At 27.4% G+C, this 23392-nt stretch overlaps 3 protein-coding genes across 3 annotated transcripts; all 3 read right to left on the bottom strand.

Annotated features, from left to right (window-relative positions):
- Positions 1-218: 218 nt before the first annotated feature.
- Positions 219-4083, bottom strand: LOC108460744 (heterogeneous nuclear ribonucleoprotein Q-like). The gene is made up of 9 exons (XM_017760367.2): positions 3900-4083; positions 2709-3127; positions 2522-2638; positions 2173-2313; positions 1870-2043; positions 1576-1783; positions 1297-1469; positions 718-803; positions 219-546 (listed from the first exon to the last, which is right to left on the bottom strand). Exons 2-9 carry the CDS (start codon positions 3090-3092, stop codon positions 405-407), a joined length of 1425 nt encoding a protein of 474 aa, XP_017615856.1. The 5' UTR covers positions 3093-3127; positions 3900-4083; the 3' UTR covers positions 219-404.
- A 6222-nt stretch (positions 4084-10305) lies between these two features.
- On the bottom strand, positions 10306-13567 carry LOC108466538 (uncharacterized). The gene is made up of 8 exons (XM_017766902.2): positions 13274-13567; positions 12876-13051; positions 12130-12197; positions 11894-11995; positions 11625-11780; positions 11415-11534; positions 10659-10788; positions 10306-10587 (listed from the first exon to the last, which is right to left on the bottom strand). Exons 1-8 carry the CDS (start codon positions 13348-13350, stop codon positions 10472-10474), a joined length of 945 nt encoding a protein of 314 aa, XP_017622391.1. The 5' UTR covers positions 13351-13567; the 3' UTR covers positions 10306-10471.
- A 1121-nt stretch (positions 13568-14688) lies between these two features.
- On the bottom strand, positions 14689-17743 carry LOC108463352 (rho GTPase-activating protein 5-like). Its single transcript, XM_017763301.2, has 5 exons — positions 17044-17743; positions 16361-16481; positions 16167-16286; positions 15544-15774; positions 14689-15460 (listed from the first exon to the last, which is right to left on the bottom strand). The coding sequence occupies exons 1-5, from the start codon at positions 17427-17429 to the stop codon at positions 14969-14971; spliced, it is 1350 nt and encodes a 449-aa protein (XP_017618790.1). The 5' UTR covers positions 17430-17743; the 3' UTR covers positions 14689-14968.
- Between the last annotated feature and the right edge of the window lie 5649 nt (positions 17744-23392).

Below are 23392 nucleotides of genomic sequence, written 5' to 3'. Positions count from 1 at the left end.
ATTTCAAACATCTGAAGTAATTTATTTAATTTGAACTCAGATTATAATAGATAAATTTAACTAATTTATGGTGTAAGCCAATTGTGGCTAAAATTATTTATTTTCTTTGCTTTGGCCTAGCTAGACCCACCAGCTCATGATATGTATTAAAAAAAAGGTAAAAGAATGATTAATATAAATATATAATTATAATTTAAAATAAAAAATATAATGGGCAATTTTGATCACTGGAATTGGCATCAGCCATCAAATAAATATCAGTTATGGTTTTACAGCTACATTTGCCATCAAATTATGTCAAAACAGAAACTAATTGGGTAATCCTTACTGCTTAGCCTCAAATACAACTCAAGCAGATTCGTTCTAAGTTTCAGACTCTGTTAAACATGAAATTGGGAACTAAACTAATATGGATTATACCTACGCCGTCCTCGGCTACTGTCATTGCTGCTCCGCCTTCCACCACTCGAACTGCTACCACTAGCACCACCTCGGCTGCTATGGGGCTGTGGTGGAGGGGTGTGCGGTTGCACTCCAGGCTGTTGCCTGTACCAAAATGTAAGCAATTTCTCAAGTGAGTGTAATCATGGACTAAAAGAAAATAAGAAATGAATGGGTAGCACATGCACCAGTCATGTCAAAACACACGCATGCACACATAACTATAGCACAGGCTCACATGATCAATTGCACTACAAAAGCATTGTTAGAACTTACAAGACATATCCAATCCTTCCATCAGGTAAAAGCATTGGCATCATTGCCATTCCTGCAGGGGTTGGACCTTGACCGTAGATCAATGGCTGCAAGATTTTAACATAAATATAAGTAAAACATTATAAAATAGTGCTAAAGAAAAACAAATAATCAAGTATACGCATTCAAAAGGTCAAAATTAATAGTGGCACCTTATTATAGGCAATGTCTAACGGTCAACTCGCATAATAATGTCTACCATAGGATATTCACAAACTTATTATAAGAAATTTTGATGTAGGAAAGAATGATGCCTTTCTTATTCTTTATCAAGTGCAATGTTCCTTTACATTCCTGAAGGGAGAATTAGAGAAATAACAGGATACAACCAGTGCAGACTTATGTGCGAATTTTAGATTAATCACCCAGTTGTCTTATTCACAAATAAAGAACCCAAGTTCAATCTAAAAGAGATCTGAGCCCATTCGAATTGTTTGCCTTAAAAAAATGTCAACTATTTCACTTTCCAACTTTTTCCAATTACAAATGAGCATAAAAAGGCTTAAATCTGAGAAGACAAAGTGAAAAAAAGTATCTAACCTGTCCAAAGCCAGCAGGACCAAATCCTGCCCCAAGACCACCATATGCTCCCCCAACTAAACCATATCCGAGAAGAGGTGGGAAGCTTGAATCTAGAGATGACTTCTGGGAGCCAGATGCTCCAGACTTCTGATCCGCTTGTGGTTTTGCAAGAGAGCACTCCAATACGTGACCTGTCAATAACAGAAAACCCAATAAAATAACATCAATGATGCCCTTAATCTCCATGGAAAATACATAAGTTAATAAAATCTGTAAGGTACAAGATGTATATCCTACCACCAATCTCATATTTTTCAGTGTTCTTCAATGCTTTCATGGCACTTGACCTCTCCGCAAAATGCACAAAACCATATCTGCTGTTCTCCTTTCCAACTTTTGCAGGTGGAACTACAACTTTCAAGATCTTTCCATGATGTTCAAACAGCTTCCTTAGGCGATCCTGAGTTATATCTTTTGGCAAATTCTTAACATACAAAGCCTTAACCTGCAATATATCAAACATTATGACTAGACAACTCCCCGTGCACATTAAAGCCACAAAGCATTATTCAGCAAATAAGATTAAAAAACCTGAGTATTGGAAAAAGATTCTGCACTTCTTGGGTCCGCCCAACTCACGGTTGGAGCATTATCATCAAGCTTAAATGTTGGCTTCATCATTTTCTGTCTTGAGTATTCAGCACATGCATGGTTATAGTACTCTATGAAAACAAATCCACGGTTTCGGCTAGGGTTCATTGGATCCTATCAATGTCAAGCTCATTGTATCAATAGCTGATATAAATTGGCACATAAGAAATGGAACTTTGAATTGAATTACATCAGTTTCATAAATCTGGAAGTGACAGACAACAAATGCACTAATGCACAAACCTTCAACAATTCAATACAATTGACTCCAGGACCAACATCTTTTACAACCTTTTTCACATCTTCCTCCCCCCAGTTTCTGGGAACATTACCAATAAATAACTTATTCTTTGCTTGAGATGTTGAACATTTTATCTTCTTCCCCTGAAGAAGGCAAAAAGAGTAAACAAGAAAATAGAAAAAAGCTTCAGGGGCGAAAATAATTGGAAAAAAACAAAGCCACTATTCGTCTACTTAGTTCATAGGAAGCAAAAAAGAAGATGAAAATTGGATACAAACAAATAACAGCACGTATTTAATGTTAAGCCCTACTAGAATCTGTAGATCCTAAAAGCAGACCATTCTTTCTCACCTTGAATTCAGAACCGTTCAGATTTTCAATAGCTTTGGAAGCCAACTCTTTGGATCTGAAGGTCACAAAAGCATAACCCTTGGCCTCCCCTGAATCTTTCTCCTTCATTATCCTAACCTATAATCATGACCAAGTCAGCCAAAATAAGAATAATACACCCAGACATTGTGAAATTAGCAAAAGTTACCTCTATGACTTCTCCTATAGATTCACAAAATCTCCTCAAGTCCTCATCAGAAGCATCATGAGGAATACCACCAAGGTAAACCTCTGACCCATGAGGAGGAAGTGCAAGAAGCTCCGCATGCTTCTTTTTCTTTTCTTCCTCTGTTTCAAAATCATCCATCCCCTCATTAGCATCAGAGCCTTTGTGGAAATCAACAAGCTCAGCATCCTCGTCCTCGTCCTCTTCTTCTTCTACTTCCACTTCCTCTTCTACCTCTTCCTCAACTTCCACTTCCTCCTCTTCCTCTATTTCTTCATATTCAACCTCTTCCTCTATAGTCTCCTCAGGATCATTGTCTCCATCAAGGTCCACCTGCTCTTCAATCTCTTCCCTTGTCCTTGGCATTTTATGTAATCTAGTAAACCAAGCTTGCAAAGCAACTGTGAAGGAAGCACAGAAGCCAGAAGCATTGACAAAAGAAAAGAGTCCAAATGTGGAAAGGAGGAAACAAAAATGAGAGGCCAAATGGAGTTGCAGAATAAGAATTTTGTTTGAATCTGTGCCATGAAGATAATATGGCTTTCACAGGAGTCGCAACTTGAATGACTCTCAAAAGAGGGAATTACAAAATAGTACAAATAGTAATAGAGACAAGAAAGAGAAAGTTCTGAACGACAATCAAGAGGATTCAGATGCGCAACAAAGTGAAATTCTTGAAAGTTAGATAATAGATTGCCCAAAAAAAAAAAACAATGGCCAGTTCTACCGTTTAATTATATATCTGGGAAAATGCATTCACCAAAAAGGCAAAAGGGAAAGAAAAACACAAAAGGCAAAAAGTAAGCAATAAGAAATTGAACTAAACTAAAAGGGAGAATATAAAGAAATTGAAGGGATACAATACAAGATTCCAGCAAAGGAGCAAAAACATTATTTCTTTCATAAATCTATTGCTTACAACGCTATTTCAACAACAAATTCATGAAATTTTAAACAAACAGAAATACGAATTCCATTGTTTTTCAAGACTTCATGTTCATGGATTATCACTTCAGAATATAAAAACAGAAAGCCTACAACAATTTCGAATTCAATAAATGGCCAACCGAAGAGAGAGAGAGAGAGAGAGATTAAACAATCAGCATTAAGCACAAAGAAAAAAATCGAGAACAGTGAACATGAATTTAGAAAGAGAAAGCAAAGAGAAGTTACCGAGCAGGAAAATTTGAAGAAAAGGAGGGAAATCTAGCAGAGAATGCTGAGGGATTTTGCTAAAGCAAACCCTAATTTTGAGTTTTAAGAAAGAAAGAAAGGGGGCGGGCGCTTTACTTTCGCGGGCCTTTATATTCGAGTTTTCGCCCCAAACATGGCCTTATCTTATTTACAGTTATTTTCGTAATTATAACATATCATTATTAGGGTAAATTTAACTATTAGTCACTCAACTATTAATAAACTTCTTTTTTAGTCACGTAACTATAAAAAGTTACAAAATATCATCCAACTATTAGTAAATTTCTATTTTGATCACCCAAATATGAGTTACAAAATGGTTATCCAATTATTCAATTTTATATTTTCTGGTCACCATCTAACTAACAATGGTAACTTTTAAAATTAGCATAATAACAATTTTAATTCTCAACATTTATAAAATATGTCAAATTTTTTATTATAAATAATTTAACTCTCTACACTTATGCATTATTATGTAATTTAGTATTTTTGTTTACTCTTCTTTATAGTATTGGGGTAAATTTAAAAAAATAAGATAATATGAAATTTATTATCTTGAATTTTCGGAGTTTCTATTATATTGAGTTTTGCGCTTCTTTATAATATTGAGAGTTAAAATTGCTATTTTGTCAAATTTAAAAGTTGTAATCAACTAGTGATAATATTAATAATAAGATGAATTTGAATAGTTAGGTGATTATTTTGTAACTTTTCATAGTGGAGAGAATATTCAAGGTCCAAGCACGGACCGACTCTTGCTTTAGTTTATAATATTTTATATCATGTAATTTACAGCACATAAAATTAAATATGTAGTAATATATAAATATTACTATAATGTAAACGATAAACAATGTAAAGATAATTACATGTAATTTTTAATAAATAAAAATATATAAAATTATTAAATTTAAATAATATAAATATGTTTTTAAAATTTTACAAGTATGCATTATCATAATAAAATATCTAAAAATTAAATTTGATAAATGCATTTCTTAGTTATCATAGTTCAGTTAACATACAAACGTAATAATGAAATTCTCTTTTAATATGTGAATACATTGTAATGTTATTTTGACAATAACATAAACACGTATACATATAGTCATTACACAATTTGATATTAAGCTAATTTTAAATATTCTTTTAAAGAATGAATCGAATCTTCAATTTTATGCAAAGGTTTGAATTGATTATAAATATGAGTTTACATTAGCTTAAAACTTATCTATATATAATATGACTTCTTTGATAATGTTATTTCTATTTTCTAATATTAACAAACAATATATTTATAATAATTTTACAGATATATAAAATTTGACTAATATATAATCTAATTGTATAAGATAATTTTGAAAAAAGTTAAATTTATTTATAATTTTATTACTAAGAAATTAATGTTCCAATTTATAAAATTCTATAATGTAATACCATAATATAATTGACGCATTAAGATAAATCTGTAGAATTCTAAATCATAGAAAGTTAATCTGACAGATTTTTCAAAATGTTTCAAAGTCGTTCAACATTATTCTATCTAAATAAAAAATCAAACTTTGAACATAAAAGAAGTCTACAATTTAATTTTGAGTTAGTTAATTCAATGATAACTTTCTTACATCAAACTATAATCACTGAATGAAATAAATAAATGATAATTAAATATGACATTATAATCTTAAATATATTAGAATTCATCATAATAATTCTTATATCAAGATGCAACTTACATTTTATAAATATACTGAAATAATTGTATAATTATAACATTTATTAAATAAAAATTAGCACGAATTTAGCTTAATCATTGTATGATTCTTTAACTTATTATAAATGTTCAAGTAAATGATCACATATCTTAATGTCATATTAAATTTATAAAATTAATTCTATCGAGTATTAAAATGCATCATGAAAATTTTAGTAAATTTTCTATTATAAAATAAAACTATTGAATAACTCATAATTTAAGTCAACTTGATAATTCAGTTAATGACATTAAATGTACTTCAATTCTACAATTAAAAATGATCTATATTTATTAATGCTTAATATAAAATATATAATTTAAAATATATTTAATTGTTCCTAATTTAATAATTATTACAAGTATATACTATTGTGATTATAATTCGATTATTTTACATAATTATAATTAATTTATAATTGTAAATAAATTTTTATTAAATCACATATATTCAATATTATTAAAATATGTCATAACGTGATAATTTATAATTGTAAAATAAGTCAAAATATTATAAATTGATCAGATATAAGTTGAATATAAATAAACTAAATGATAATTTACTATCATAATAATCAATTTTACAAATTAAGATGAAATATTAGAGGTAAAATTATAATATCATAAAAAATTACATCAAATTTCCTAAAAAGATTATAAAATCTAAATTAGTATCTTATGTATTAATTACTTATTTAATTTCAAATAATAATTGAAATAGTTACATTTTTAGAACTATATAACCAATTTCAATAATTGAATATTGATTAGTATCATATTAAATCGTAAAAATTAAACTATAAATAATTTATAAATTAAATAAATATTATTAAATTAATACCTAATTATTCAAATCATTAATTTTATAAATCTCTAATAATTAATTAATCTTCATATGATTTACTAATTAATTTTATATATTTAACAAATAATAATCATTACTTAAATTACCAAATAACTTACAAATTACTAGATTATATATATTGACTACATTTTATTCAACTTATAGTAATAATTAATTTAAATTTTTAAGTAAATTATTAATTATTAACTTTTTTAAAATTTAAATACATTTAAGAATATACAATTATAGAAGAACCATAAATAATTTACATTTATAATAATATTATATTTCACTTAATAATACTTAATTGTCAAAATAATTTTTATTTACTAGTCTAGTTTGCTATATTTTATAAATTTATTTTTTTTAGACAATGTTTCAAATATTATTAATTTTAGAAATATGATTTAAGTTAAATTAAAATATATTTTAATAATTTTGAAATATTTAAAAAATCATTTTAATTTGTAATCCTATTTGAATTTAATTTTAATTAATTTTAATTTTCAAATTTAATCATATGTATTAATTTATTTTTTAGTATTTAATAGATCTTAATTATTTTAAATTTAATTAAATTATAATATTTTAATATTTTGTTAATAATTTTAAATTAATTTATTATTTAATTTTATTTTTATTATATATTTAAATTTATTAATGTAATATTATATTTGATTAATTAAATTAATTAAAAATAATATTTTAATTTTAAAATTTTTAATATTATTTTATAAAATTAATATATTATATTTTGTATATTATTTTATTAAATTTATATATTAAAATTATATTGTGAGTTATGTTTTAATATATATATATAATATTATATATATTATAATATTTTAATAATAATTTATTATTTGTGCATTAATTTTAAATTTAAATTTAAATTTAAATTATTATTAATATATAAATATTTATTATTACTATTAATAATTTTTAATTATTTTTTATTAATTTATTTTCTTATTTAATATTATTATTAATTTTAAATATATTAAATATTTTATATTTTTATAAATTAATATTTTATTTTATTTATTATTATATATTTTATATTGATTATATTTAAATTTGAATTATTATTATTTTAAATTTTATTAATTATTTATACATTTAATTATAATTTTAAATATTATATATATTTTATATATTATTTAATAATATTTATTATATAATTTTATTAGATTATTATTTTTAAATTAATATTTTTATAATATATTATATTATCATTATAAATATTGATTATATTTAATAATTTATATTTTTTTTATTTTAAATATTTATTTTATTTATTGTATATTATTTAATTTATTAATTTAAAATTGATTATTAATAATATATTATTAAATTTTATATATTTATATTTTTATATTTATATAATTGATATATTAATAAATTTAATATATTATATTATTTAAAATATTTTATAATTTATATAATTATTTATTATAAATAATAATTATATATATTTTTAAAATAGTAAATTGATTATTTAATTTAAAATTTAGTTTATTTAAAATTTATATATTTTATTATTTATTAATTAATGAATGTTATTATTAAAATATATTTTATTTATTAATATTTTGTATAGTATTATTAAGAATTAGTAAATATGTATTCTAGTTTAATTTTAAATTATTAATTATAATATTATTATAATTATTGTAACATTATTGAATATTAATACGTAAATTATATCAATTTATTCAATTAAATTATTAAATTGAATTGATATTTTAAATTTTATTTTGTAGATTATTTGTATACGAGATGTTGAATACCTTTAAAATTTCATCTTATATATTTTAATATTAATATTACTAAATTTATATATTAATTATTACTTTAATAAATTGAATATTATTGATCTAATATATTTAATGTTACTTAAATGCTTTAATTTATAATTAATATTAGTTTATAGCTATATTAGATTTTTATCAAAATTTAATGTTTATTTATAAAAATATATAATTATTTTTAATATTATTTTTAAAATATAATATTAAATATGTATACTTTTATAATTTTGTATAATTGTATCTTTATATTTTAAATTTAGATATCATAAACATTCTATACAATTAAAAATTTTATTATTAAATTTAAAATAATAAATTAATTTAAAATACTATTATTATACTACTTTACTTATTAATTTATAATTGATTATTTTATGTTTTAATTACTTTAAATTTACTTATACTTATTTCTCATAATTCTTTTCCTATTTATACTTAATTATATTGAATAATTTATGATTATATTATGATTTAATTATTTATCATTCTTGAAATATCTTTGATTTATTCTATTTGAAATTTATACATATAAATTTATTCTAATAAATATTATCTTGTAATTTACTTAGTTAAAAAGTATTATATTAATGTTAATTCATATATTATGTTGTTAATTTTCAATTATCTAATTCTTTGAATACTTTATGTTTATTTACATAATTATATTAATATTGATTTATGAATTTCTTACTATTTATCATATGATTAGCTGGTATTTCATTTCTTTAGTTATTTATGGACTACGTTTTCTAGAGGTATATTTTCTGATTTTACGTTCAATTGTACGATTTATTTTATGAAATTATATTATGACAATTTATCTTATATATTGACCTATATTATTTATCGGATGATATTGATTTCTGTATTATCCGTGATATGACATGTTATTAACCTTATACATCTTGAGGTTACTTGGTAATTAAGCTGATTGTTTACTATCTAATATTGTGTTTGAAGTTTACGAGTATCTACTCGTATTTGGAGATGCATTCCATCTGAAGCGTATTAAGCAGGTTACGTTACTTAGTCGTTATCAACGCTAGGTATCGCAAACTAGTGCTTACGATGACCGACTCATATGATTGGGATTACTGTATGCAATTAGAACAACTACGTTATAGAGTCACTTGACGGTATCTAGTATTTGTAGTGATTCTGAGTATGTCAACACTAATCGGTCATGTTGGTGCATAATATATTATGAAACTGGTTGAACAGGTATTTGTGATTATACTTGACGTATGACATATCTGCCGCTTACGTATGTACTTGTGATTACTCAACCTTGTATATTAATTAGACATATAATGTGTGATACTTAAATTCTACAAATTATATTCATGTATTTCGTAATGTTTGAAGTACTCAATGATTTCTAATCGATTGAGCATGGGGAGTAAAGGATGTTTGTTAGCTGCTCTTTAATCTTGTCAATGGACACACGTATGAGATTATATAGTAAGTAAATTATTATTAATCATTAACGATCATAGTGTAATTTATTAAGTTGAACTTCACATGATTGATTCTTATGCTGGGTTACGATTGAGCGGATAATTTAATGAAGGGTACGGGATAAATTTCAATATATTGTATTATTTATGCTACTATTGTTATATTAACCAGTGGTAACTGCTGATGGATACATACTTCGAGTTATGAGCGCATTGGTATGTACAACTTTGCAACTGCACAACGTCTCGAGTGTCATGTACATGGTAAATTGATGCCGGTACATGCAAATTGCGTGGTACTATGGAGATTACGTTGGCATACCGGATTCAATGCTAAAGTGATAAATCACTCAGTAATGGTGATGATGATAGACTACTGAGTGAGTGATCCTGTAGTAACTATATAGACGAGCAGCGAGTGAAGTGCACTTATCTGACACTTTGCGATTATGATCGGAGTCGCAAGTTACATACTGAATGGTTCGAGTTATGATCACTGATGGGTCGAGTCTTACACGACATAGTGCACTTGATTCCAGAAGTTATCACCGATTGATTGATTCATACCCACGTATGTTTGAAGCCTAGAACCAAAAAAGATCCAAACATGCACATTGCGAAATTTGCCAATTGCATCTCATATATCAATAATCTATCAAAAATAAATACCGCCCAAGTTTCAGCTATTGTTCAATTTTGCCGCGTAGGGGTAGAACTGCATCGGTTCCGGAGACGCAAACATCTTCGACAAATGGAATGGTTTTCCGTACGGTCAATTTCATTGGTGTATTTGCTTCACCTAAGAATGGAACATTAACATTTTAGCAACCATGTATTCTACAAGCAAACCGACGAGAATCAGAATCCAACCTCTAACAATTTCATCATTTTCTACACAAATGGCAGCGTAATGAGAACCGGCAACTTCCAAGAGCGCAAATAGGCAATTGTTTGTGAGGTTCCCGGGATCATTGGATGCTTCAACAATAACCTCAGATGCCTGAAAATGTTACTAGCGTTAATAGAAAAAAAAAAAAAAAAAGAAGAAGAAGAAGAAAGATTTAAGTTCACTGTAAAATACACGGAACCGATCGAAAAGCTAAAAGCTTTGTGTACTTCTATTCGGTAAAAGTATTATGGACGTTGTTGGACTAAGAGTTAGATTACATTTTGTCCCCTTTACACAAAAAATAGACCAATTAGTCTGTGTACATTAAATCAAAGGGCAAATTGGTCTTTCTTATTAAAAATCTCATCTATTTCTACTATTAAAAACTGACATGGCTAACAAAATAATCAAACAGTTACACTTGATGTGAATGATTAATTTGTTTTTTTATCTAAAGTATGGGGACTAGTTTGCTCATTTTTTGAGTAATGGGGGCAAAATGCAATCCGACTCCTAGTATAAAGTCCTCCATGCTACCTTTAGCACTTCTATTCTGTTACTCTTGTTGTTAAACTTCCGATCGAAAAGCTCAGCAATAAGGTGAAATGACTGACTCAGCAATGCTTTTAGTTTTAGTTTTTACTGGGTTAAATAAGTAATTTCAATTTATAACTCCCCACACTCATATTGTGACATAGATGATGACGTTTGTAGACTCATAAAGTTCAGGTACAAACCTCGGAAACTGAGTTCCCCGGAAGATGAAAACGCCTTAAAGTTGAAGTCCTAAACTGAATGGTAAAGGTCTTGAAAGGCATAGCTGAGAAGCCTTTTCCCAATGCCTTTACATATGCCTCCTGAAAAAGAGATTGGGATTCTCAAACACTTGAGAAAAAACATGAACGCAATACTTATTTTATATTCCAACTGCGATATATCTTGTTTACCTTGAGAGTCCATAGTTTAATAAACTCCTGACGCCGAACTTCGGGGTCTGATATAGAAGTTAAAAGTTTTATTTCATAAGGTGAAAAATAGCGTTGAGCAAATGCTATAATATCGTTCTTTAGTTTCCGTTGCTTCTCTTCAACGTCAATGCCAATCTACAATTAGGTAAGAAATTTGCACCAAGTTTGATTACACAAAGTAGCAAAACTTATAACAAAGACAAACTGACACTCATCATGTAAGAAGAATAAGAATGGAATCAGTTTACCGGCGCATTGATTGTCACACCGCAAGCAATCATCGAAGATGTGTGTGAGATATTGAAATGCAAAGGTGGTGGGCTGAAGTTGTCATCTTTATGCCACTCCACCTATTTAGATATGGCAAAAAACACAATTACGAGCACGCGAGAATAAGAAAAAGATATTCGAAAAGATGAAACGGAGGGATAAGAAAGCAAACAAAAGGGTTGCAAGTGCTTTATTAATCCAAATTGGAACTCACCTCAGGTTTCCCGTAGATATTCTTTTTAAACTTCAAAGATCTTGGATTGATTTCACAATTTGTCTGATCTAGCAATACAAAGACTATGTTAGTAGTCTATACAGAGCATGTTGTATGGGAAATCTAGTCTTTAAAATACGAATGCCGAAAACATGCTTTGCAGATAGGCATTTTTGCATTGCTAGAAGGCATTAGATTTTACACCACTTACAGAAAGAACACATGAAGCTTAAAAATAATACTAAGAACAACGAGCAAGACTATTCCCTTGGTTTGAGATCATGAATCCTAATCGCAAGTCTAAGCAATATCTTGAACCTTCACGTGTTAAAGAGAAAATCAAAATCACATAATAGGATTCTAGCAGTTATTTTCACCCCTAATAAGATGGTGAATGCAACATTTATGTTTCCATGTCCAACACCCGTGTCTAACGCATATATAGACATCACGGTATATGACCTTCCGATGATCTTCTAAAAGGAACATAGAAAAACTTGAGAATCCCCGTGTTGAAAACATATCCGTATCCAACACTAACTCTCTTAAGCCGAGTAACATAGCACACATTGATATATTAAACAGGAATTGAGTAATTTTAGTTACATTAAAACCAATAACTCTATCTAATTCTGACTAAACAAGAAGCATACTAGCTTTTTTTCGTATCAATTACAACACATTCAAAGATAAAAGAATGATATGAACAAAATAATAAGCAGAAAAAAAAAAAAAAGGGAACCTACATCTGGCAATGGTAGTGCGAACCAAGGTTCTAGCAAGCAAGGCTCTTTTCTTGAGCTGATCTCCACTCATACGATTAACATTCTCTCTTTCACATGGCGATAAGAGTTCAGAATATCGATTTAGAAGTGCCACACTTTTCACTTCATCAGGCAATATATACCAGAAATGGGTTTCCCTTAAAATAAAATAAGAATCAATGAAAGAAAGTTCAGAATTTTAGCACAGATGTTAGAGCTTGAAACACCAACTAGAACCCATGGAAAATTACAAAAAAAAAAAAAAAAAGAGGCAAATTTGGGAGGTACCCATATTAATTGAGTGCAAATATAACATAAATTCTAAATTAAAAGTAACAAATTGGGGAATAACAGACAGACAGAAAGAAAGAAATCGTTACCTTGGAGAAGGAAGTTGAATGGGAACCAGAGGCGGCAAAGCAGAAGAAAAATTTCTCTGAAAGCATCGTATATTCATCTTCAAGTTGAGTTTCGTATGGAAACAAGAACGAATTCCTAAGCTTGAAAATAATACAAGGGATCCATGAAATTGAGAAAAAAAAAAAAGCAAAATTAACTAAGGACAGACCGAAAACTGAGTTTGACTCTGCGTTACTTCTTAAGAAAAGCGTTAACGTTAATCTACAGGTTGGGCTGGAAATTGGACCGAATAAGTTTCCCTGTTTATGGATATGCTCTTAGTCCAGCTTATTATTTGCCCAAAACTATGACGTATTATAGTTTAATCTATCTACTTAAATTTTTTACCTGTGTAAGTAAGTGTTGGATATTGAAATTCAAATATGGCGGAGACATTGACTCGAGAAAATCTACTTAGAGTTAGTTGATCACTTTTGTAAGAGGAGTTGTAGCTTAACAATTTAAATTGCAGAAATGTGTTGTTTTATCTGTTATTGAATTTTTTTTTTTGTAAAAACGAGTCAAAAGAAAAAAAAATGTGACAAAAAATTAGTTTTTGTTTACCTTGAGCAATTTTGATCAACTCTTTAATTGAAGTGAAGTTCATATGAGGTTTTCTTGAATTAACTTTGGGGCATTGACTAGTAGACTTAAATATTTTGATTATGAATGGTTGGAATTTTCATTCGGGTGTAGTTTCAAGATTTTAATTTTAAATTCAGCCTTATTCAGCCTTATTTGAGGTGAGATTTTCTGACTTTTCTCATTTGCTTGCTTGATTTACTTAATTGTTAGTCTTGTTGGAGTTATATGCTTTTTGTCGTGGTTTTATATTGTGATCTAGTAGCAAGAACTTTAAATATAGTGAACTTTAAGTAAACTCTAAGTCCGGTGATTTTTACATATTGTTTTAAAGAAGATTTTCATGTAAAAATAATATATCTCATTTATTTTCTTGTTTTGTGGTTATCATGAATGATTAAATATATTTTATTATTAAAAAATCAATTTATATTTTATTATTTAATTTTTAATAAATATATTTTAAACTAACGTCTCTAATTTTTAAACACTTTAATATTTTTAACTTTTGTTTAATATTAATATAAATTGAATTACTTTATTATTTAATACAAATATTGTTTTATTTTTATTACATATACACTTATTTTAATTTAGTGCTCTTATAATTACTTTTTACTTTCGTCCCGCCGTCACCGTTACAATTGAATCAAAACACACATCCCAACATTGTTTTAATGTCACCGATACAATACTAAATTTCATTCTTACAACAATTATTTTCACCATCTATCATTGATTTTAATCTCGCCGTCCATCCAAAGCTATGCAAACTTTTGGCAATCAGACAGTCACAAGAACATGAAAAATCATGTTTGGGGTCAGCAACACAAAGAATCTTTGATTGATTATAAACTGTAAAAACAAAGGTACCATGAAACTATACAACATGTTAGAAATTAGTAGAGCAAATGTCAGAATGATTCTAATGAAAATGGTTAAAAGAATTTCCACCCAAAGTCACATTTTAAGACACATGAAACTCAAATACACAATAATTCCAAATGTAAATGAAACCAAAACACACCATTACCGACATTTATCGGTCGGCATTTCCCGACCCCCCTCCGACTATGACCAAGCATTTAGGCCATTCACCTCCAAGCTTCACAAAGCTCAGCTCTTGAGTTTACGCAGTTGACAATCCGTGTTCCCTTGCTCTTCTCTTCGAGTCCTGATTCACGATCCACCATGGACTGTTCATTTGCCTTCTTCAACCCTTTCTTTACGCTTTCAGATGAACTCCGGAGACTACCTTCTCGGGAAACCATAATGCAAGGATGGTTATCAACTAGAGATCGATTTCCGGCACTAATGTTCTCTATCGAAGCTAAGCTTTGAGAGTTTCTTTCGGTAGTTGGAACAAATGATTTCTCTCCTTCACATTCGTTTTTAACCTCATTATTGACATCGTTGCATAGTTGTGAAGAGCTTTGCGGTCCATTCTTATCAGAAGGCTCTAACGGAAAATCGGAAGTAGAGTCTACCATGGAATCTTGTCTTGCTTTTAGAGTCCTAATAATAAGTGTCTTGAGAAAATTCATCACTTGGACCGCGTGCATCAATGCAGTTAAAGGATCCGACAACTGCAATGAACAGCAGTACTATTAGTATCCGATAATCGAACATGAAATCCAACATTTAAAACTACTGAAAGATTTTAACTCACTTGTGTCATGTTTGGAGCGAACACCATGGCGACATTACGTGCATTCATCTTGTTTAGATGTTCCAGTTCCACGACATCGGCCATCAAATTTATTGTCCAATCGAGTAGAGCAGCTTCTGTTGGAGGAAGAAGCCTTACAAGCTGAGCACACTCTTCCTCGGACTGTGATTTTATTACCAGTTCTGGAGGAAGAGAGTCCAAGACACCACTAGGAAGTTCCCTAAACCAAGCCTGCAGATTTATAAACACATCAACCATATGGCAATATATCAAAACCAAGCCTGCAGATTTATAAACACATCAACCATATGGCAATATATCACAGTCCAACATGACAAGTTCTAGATGACATCTCCGCATACAATACACACACATACACATACATATATACATACATACATGGATACATACATACAAACATACAGCAGCTTTTAAAGAGAAAGAAAATACCTTTATAAGACCAGCCAAGCAATGCACGCATTTATAAACACATCAGCCATATACAACATATCAGTTCAACATGAGAAATTCTTGACAGCATCTCAGCATACAATACACACACACATACATACATACATACATATATACATAAATACAGCCGCTTTTAAAGAGAAAGAAAATACCTTTATAAGACCTGCCAAGCAATGCACATCTATTCCATCTGGTATTACTCCTCTATTTAGTTGTTCTCTAACATACTCCTCCTGACTGTTCTCGGCATTAATTCGGAAAATCCCTTCGGCCTAAACAAAAAGAATTGGATAATCCAAGCAATTTTCATAGCAATAGCAGTGTAAAGATAGATATGATCACATACCTGGAGGCCACCTTTGTCATATAAATGCCTTTGCATCAATAGTAGGATTGTTGGCACACTATTTCCTCTACAATCGATCGAAAGCTGCATAGACTCTGTCGAAACACCGAACACATTCGCACTGCACAACAATGGTGTCTTAGTTAATGAAATGAATTCAGCCACACACACACTGTTGATAAAGACTTTGACATCTATGATCACATAGCAAGGTATCAACCATGGATTTAAATAGCAGCCACAACACGATATTCGCACCGTCGCCGATATTCAATGCAATTGACAGTCATTTAAATCCTTTATAAACAAAGTTTAGAAAGGACTCTAAAAGAAATCAAATCATCATAGAAAGCTCCTAAAATGAATTGATGTTTACATTTATTTACAATAATAGTTTCTTCATATTTAGGTAATAAAAACCGGAAATATTCCAATCTTAGCATCAGCAACCTTCAACAAAGACAGTATAAAAGTTAAAGCATAGTGAATTATATGAATGTGAAACAAATATCAAGAAAATAAGCACATTAGCCAATATATAACCAAAACCCCAGAAAAATTTTCTTTATTGACAATCAAAAACAAATTAATCAAGACAGAAAGACTCAAAATTGAAACAAACCCAGATGATAAATTTTCAAGAACCAAAAGAAAAGAAGAAGAATTAAAAAAGGAATCTTTACCTAGCACTAGGGGCTTTCCTGGGGACCTCAGGTTCAAACTCAACCGGCAAACCAAGAAAACCATGGAACCTATCAAAAGTCACATGAGCAACATGCTTAACATTGGTGGGCAATCCAATTTCCATTGCACAAAGCTCTTTACTTCCAGAAATGCTACAACCAATCACAGACTTCCTAAAAGCAGTCACCAAAATCGTTACCAAAGGCAGCTGCTGTTCACCTCCTTTATCCCTTCCTCTCCTTTCTCCCACTTGCCTGTTCTCTTCTCCTTGATCACTTCCTTGGGCTGTAATGCTCATTGAGGTGTTAATAAGGCCATGTTGTGTGGAAGTGGGGCTTGAAGATGAAGAGAAGTGAGATGAAGATGATTGGAGCACTTCAGTCATTGTGTTTTCTTTATTGGGGACAAGGATTTACACCCAAGAAACAAATCCCAAAAAGGGTTTCTTTGAAAAAACTTAATGCAATAATAGGATATCAAGATTTGGTGTCAATGTAGAGTTTGATTCAAGGCAAGATTTTGGATGGTAACAAGCAACTATCATCATTTTTCAAGGTTTTTATTTTTTTATTTATTTTGCTCTTTTCAACTTTTTTTAAAAATGGAAATAGATTGAGGATTGAATAAGCAATGTTAAAAGATTGAAAATTTTAGTTGAAGATTAATGAGAAGTAGTTGTGGGTGGAAAAGGAATTGAAGAGGTTCAGAGAAGAAATAGAAGAGAAAAAAAAGGATACCACCTTTCATTTTAGGCTTTATTATTCTATGAAATAAATTGAGGGGATGATTCTCTACGATTAACTAAATTGTCGTTTTGTTTCGAAAGCCAATCAAATATTGAAACGTATGCTCTTAAGCTTTGACAGTAGTTGACTGGTCATTAGTGGGTTCTTTTGGGTAGTAACGGTTCCTTTGGAAAAAAGGATTTAGTTTAGTATTTTTTTTTAATTAAACTAAAATCGATTTTTTTAGGAACTAAAATCGAATAAAACATTATTTAGCTGGAATCGTTTGGATTTATTATTTTTAAATATATTTTATATAATATTATTCGACTTTTAAAAAATTTGAATTCAACTATCAATATTTTTAGAACATCGAATTGATTTTTCTTAACGGAAGTATGAATTAAAACATAAAATTTTTAAACATAACAGCTTACTAGGAATCCTTATGTAATTTATACTAGCTTTTTGAATTTTTATAATTTTTATGTATTTTTTAATAATTTTATAATTTTAAATTATTCTTACCATATAAGCTAAATGGTGTCATATCATCGTCAAATATATGTGAATTGTCACATGAGTTATTATGCTAACATTGTTAAAAAATGACTTAATGGTATAAAAGACCCTTGAGTTTTTTTTTTTAATCAATTAAGTTCTTGCAACTTTTTTATACATAATTGAGTCCTTCAACTAACATTTTCTATAAAAAAAACTCCTTTGACCAATATTGACTGTTTTAGCAATGACGTGACATTTCATGTCAACGACAATCACGTCAACTAAATAATAAAAAATTTTAAATAAAAATTAAAAGAAATATTTATTTTTATTAAAATTGGTTTTCTAGGTTCATTCATTTCAAAGCTTAATTTTAAAAATATTAAAAATGTTTTTTAATCTTATAGATTTGGATATATTCATAAATTCCAAAAAAACTTTACTATTAATACAATTAACATTATTTATATTTATTTTATAAAATATTTTTATTTTTAATACATCTTAAAATTTATCAATAGAATTAAAATATCGATATACATAATTAACTTTTTAAAGAAAAATATTTTTAATATTTTTAAACGATATATAATTTTAAAAGTTGTTTTGAATGAATATGGACATATTACCGTTCAAATTTCATGCGAATCTTGACAATCATATATCTATATTCATTATGGACTTAACTTTTAAATGATTTTTATAAATTTTAATAATATTTTTAAAATTTATAACAATTTTAAAAATATCTTTTAAAGAAATTAAAATTTGAAATAAATGATCTTAGACAATCATATGTTCAGTTCATTGCAGTAAAAAGTTAAATATTCTTTTAATTTTTTTACTGATGTGATATTACCACATTAGTAATTGTTGTTGACATAGAACACCACGCTAGCGCTATTAATGGCCACATTAGCATTACAACGCTCAACATTGGTCAAATCATGTTTTTAGATGGAAAATGTCAGTTGAATGGCTCAATTTTGTGCAAAAATGTCGCATAGGTTTAATTGATTTTTAAAAAAAAAATTCGAGAGCCTTTTATACCATTAAGCCTTAAAATTTTTAATTTTTTTAGTCAATATTTTCGTTAAAGACTTATTTAACTCTTTTTAAAATGTTAATGATAACTAAATAATAATAATTGCCAAATTGAGAAAAAAAGTAAACATTGATAATTAAATTTGTCATAGGTATGCATATTATAGGAAAAAATTAGAAAACTATTTCATAGAAGTGCATTTCGACGTAAGATTAACAACGATTGCTTAATAGCAAGAGCTATGATTCTATTTTTTGGTGAATTATGAGAGAAGGGTAAAGTCTTAATAGTAACGCGACTCGAACTCAAACTACACCTAAAACGATAAATACTCTGATCATAAAGTCAACGCACAGGATTTCAAGAGCTATTATTCTTTGGTTGAGTTACATTGTAGATGAAGCAAGTGAATCAAAAGGAACCGTCCTCTTTTCAAAAAGGGTGTTTGATTGAGGAGCGTCGCCCGTTTGCCTTTGTTCTTTCAAATTTGAACCCAACATAGTGGCCATCGGAAATAAAGATGGCTGTCTTTGCGGCGGCTTTGCCTTTTTTTAGGCCTTTTCTAAGTGATCGTTAACCCCCCCCCCCAACGGGATGAACCCTTTTTCTTTTTTGCAGCCAACGGGATGAACTTTGACATGGGATAATTTAATTTTTGGCCCTTAAACTTGATAATTAAGTTCATTTTGGTACTTATAATTTTTTTTGTCCACTTTATCATTTGAACTTAACAATTAGATTAATTTTATCTCTATTTTTTAAAAAATTGATGACATCACTTAAAAATTTATATAAATTTTAATGTAATGATATGGTATAATATTAGATTAACACGTTTAATGTTTAAATAACTAAATCGATAGCCAAACAAATCAGATTGTTGATTCTTGATTCAATTAGTTCGATTGTTTTAACCATAGACCAACAATAATTAAATAAACAATTAAAATTTCATAAAAAATCTAAAAAATATTAAATCGGTTCAACTTATTTCGTAAAATCACATGATGTATTTCAATTTTCATACAAATATTCTATCGATGAATCAAATATAAAATTGAGAATAAAAAGAGAAATGCTCGTAGCTAAATCAGAATAAGTGCAAGAGTCTTGAGTATTCTTCAATCGCAAAGCTTTAACATCAAAAATAAAAAATCCACAACTGAAAATAAAATGAAGATCTAACCTAACTTTTTAAGAGCTAGAAAAGAGAAATCTACTCGAATCCATTCCTAAAAAAAAAAAATCATCTACTACCTATTCTCCTCCCTAAAATAAGATTTAATGAAAGATGCATGCATCATCTTAATGCATATTATATGTTGCAAAAACTGTCGATTTTTATCTCGATTTTCTATTTTTACAAATTTGAAGCAATTTTCGAGTCAATCAGTTCAATCTTTTTGTTTGGACCATTATATCGACCAATTCTCAACCTATTTGATCTAATCTTGTTCTAGTAACACTGATCACATCATTAAATTTTGATAAAATTCAAATTCAAAAACTAAAATGGATCTAATTATTAAGTTCAATTATAAAAATAAAGAAAAAAATTATTCCTACCTTTTATAACATGAATAATTCACATGCTTTAAGCCAAGTTAATATAATGTGACTCTAATTTAAAAATGTAAAATTATCATGCTTATATGGATTTACGTGAATTAATTTTCTTTAGAAAATATCTCGAAACACCTCAAATTAGAGTGAAAATCTCATTAATCTTTCGTGTTAATTGTTTTAGCTATTTTGGTCAAATTACTCACGTCACAAAGTAGGACTAAAGGCACTTTGTATAGGTGATACATTTGCTGTTAATGTAAAAATAATAATAAATGTGAGATTAAATGTTGTAACAATATTATAGTGTAAGATCAAAATTTTTTTTTAAACAAATCGTATTGAAAATACGTTCATTAAAAGGGTCCTAACTTGCATAAAATTAAAGTGAAAAGTAGAGGATCAAAATTAATGGACCCTACCCCAAAATCAGGTCAGATTTACAAACGTTAACGGAATAAAAGTTCACTAATAGATTTTACTTTATAGCCCTATTATAGCTACCTAATTGACAAAAAGAGTGTAATTTAGGAAGCGGAAAATTAACCCAAATATTACTTCACGTAATGTTTTACTTAGAAATTAAAAAAAGTTCCTCAAAGTTAAAACCGAAAAACAGATTTACCTTTAATAACATTGCCCCCAGAAATTTAAGGTTTAAATCTCATTAGTTAGTTAAATCCATACTGTATTATTTTAAATTAAATTGAATTCAACATTCACTCTCATCTAAACCCTAAATCCCAATTTCACTAGAATTATAATATGAATTGGGCACGTGGCTTTGTTTTATTCCAACTTAAACTCCCCGTACCAAAATTATATATATACACTGATTGATTATACATTAAAGGAAAATTATTAAATTCCATTTTCAACCCTTTTTTTTTTAAGAAAAATGTTTCAAAATTTTCAATCAGGCTAAGCTTGACTTTTTTATAAAAGTAATCCTAAAAAATAAATTAATTATCAAAATAACTCACCCTTTTAATTATGTACAAAAATAACCTATTTTTTACAGTAAAAAATGGTGGAGCCATATGATTTGGCTCCACCACTTTGCCACGTCAGCCAAGGGTATTAAAAAATTATTTCTTGGTGGAGTCATGTTGAATGACGCCATCAGTATAAAATACTAGAGAAATACTAAAAAATTTGGAAAAACGGGGACATAAAAAAAATTTTCATTTTTTGGTGGAACCATTTTAAATGGCGTCACCACTTTTCTGATTTGTCAGGTTCTTATGTATTTTTTTTTACTTTTTACTTTTTTCTTATATTTTGTCTCTTTTTAGATTTTTTTAAGTTTTATATTATTTTCTTAATTTATTTTGCTTATTTAATTTATATTATTAATTTTAAAAATTTTGTAATATATATTTACAATGTTTTATAATATTTTTTAAAATTTTAATTATTATTTTTAAAAATATTTTTAACTTTATATATATATTTGTGAAATTAATTTTTATAAATTTTAAAATGTATTAAATTAGTTTTGAAGTTATTAGTTTTATAATATTTGAAATGTATGTTTAATATTTTATTAATTTTACATACAATTTTAAATATTATTTTAAATTCTTTTTGTCATTAGGTATATATATTTAAATTTTAAAGTTTAAATTAATATATATATATATATATATATATATATATATTATAACTAGTCACATCATGTCAGTGATGTGACTATTAATAAATTTAAATATAAATATAAATTTTAAAAATATATTAAATATTATTTTATAAATATTAAATATTATTTTTACTCTTTTTATTGTTTTGTTTTTTCTTTTATGTTTAATTATTATTATTAACTTTAAAAATTTGAAATATTTTATTATATATATATATATATATATATATATATATATATATATTTGTAAATTTTAGATATGTATTTTGAGATTATTTTTAAAATTTTAAATACATTTTTAAATACATTTAAAAATTATAATTTTTAATAATATAAAAATCATAATATTTTAAATATATTTTTTAAAATTTTGTCTTTTCCTTTTTTTTTACTTTTTGAAATTTTATGTTTTTTCTTATTTTATTTTGTTTATTTATTTTATTATTAATTTTAAAAATTTTGTAATGTATATTTAAAATATTTTATAATATATTTTTACAATTTTAAATATTATTTTAATTTTTTTAACATTAGAAATATGTATTTAAATTTTAAAGTTTAAATTAATATATATATATATATATATATATATTTATTATAACTTGTTATATCATGTCAGTGATGTGATTATTAATAAATTTAAATATAATATAAATTTTAAAAATATATATTAAATATATTTTTATTATTTTGACTCTTTTATTGTTTTATTTAAAAAAATTGTTATATATATGGGTGGGGCTTGGTCCCTTGTATAGAGGAAGAAGTTGAGTGAGGGAAACAAAGTACCGTTTGTTAAAATTTTATTTTTTATTTTTATATTTTATAGTTAATGTAATATAATAAATAATTGTATTGTATGTTTGTTTTCT

Source organism: Gossypium arboreum, chromosome 2 (genome assembly GCF_025698485.1).
Source record: "Gossypium arboreum isolate Shixiya-1 chromosome 2, ASM2569848v2, whole genome shotgun sequence".
Taxonomy (NCBI): domain Eukaryota; kingdom Viridiplantae; phylum Streptophyta; class Magnoliopsida; order Malvales; family Malvaceae; genus Gossypium; species Gossypium arboreum.
This window is presented reverse-complemented; position numbering and strand designations above follow the sequence as displayed.

Coding starts and splice junctions, on each gene's coding strand:
- LOC108460744 (XM_017760367.2), bottom strand. CDS start 3,092: ATGCCAAGGACAAGGGAAGAGATTGAAGAGCAGGTGGACCTTGATGGA. Junction 2,639..2,708: donor CTATAGGAGAAGTCATAGAG/GTAACTTTTGCT, acceptor TCATGATTATAG/GTTAGGATAATGAAGGAGAA. Junction 804..1,296: donor GTCCTGCTGGCTTTGGACAG/GTTAGATACTTT, acceptor AAAATCTTGCAG/CCATTGATCTACGGTCAAGG.
- LOC108466538 (XM_017766902.2), bottom strand. CDS start 13,350: ATGAATATACGATGCTTTCAGAGAAATTTTTCTTCTGCTTTGCCGCCT. Junction 12,198..12,875: donor TCGCACTACCATTGCCAGAT/GTAGGTTCCCTT, acceptor TTGTATTGCTAG/ATCAGACAAATTGTGAAATC. Junction 11,996..12,129: donor ATATCTACGGGAAACCTGAG/GTGAGTTCCAAT, acceptor ATATCTAAATAG/GTGGAGTGGCATAAAGATGA.
- LOC108463352 (XM_017763301.2), bottom strand. CDS start 17,429: ATGACTGAAGTGCTCCAATCATCTTCATCTCACTTCTCTTCATCTTCA. Junction 16,482..17,043: donor AGGAAAGCCCCTAGTGCTAG/GTAAAGATTCCT, acceptor ATTGTTGTGCAG/TGCGAATGTGTTCGGTGTTT. Junction 15,775..16,166: donor GCTTGGCAGGTCTTATAAAG/GTATTTTCTTTC, acceptor ATAAATCTGCAG/GCTTGGTTTAGGGAACTTCC.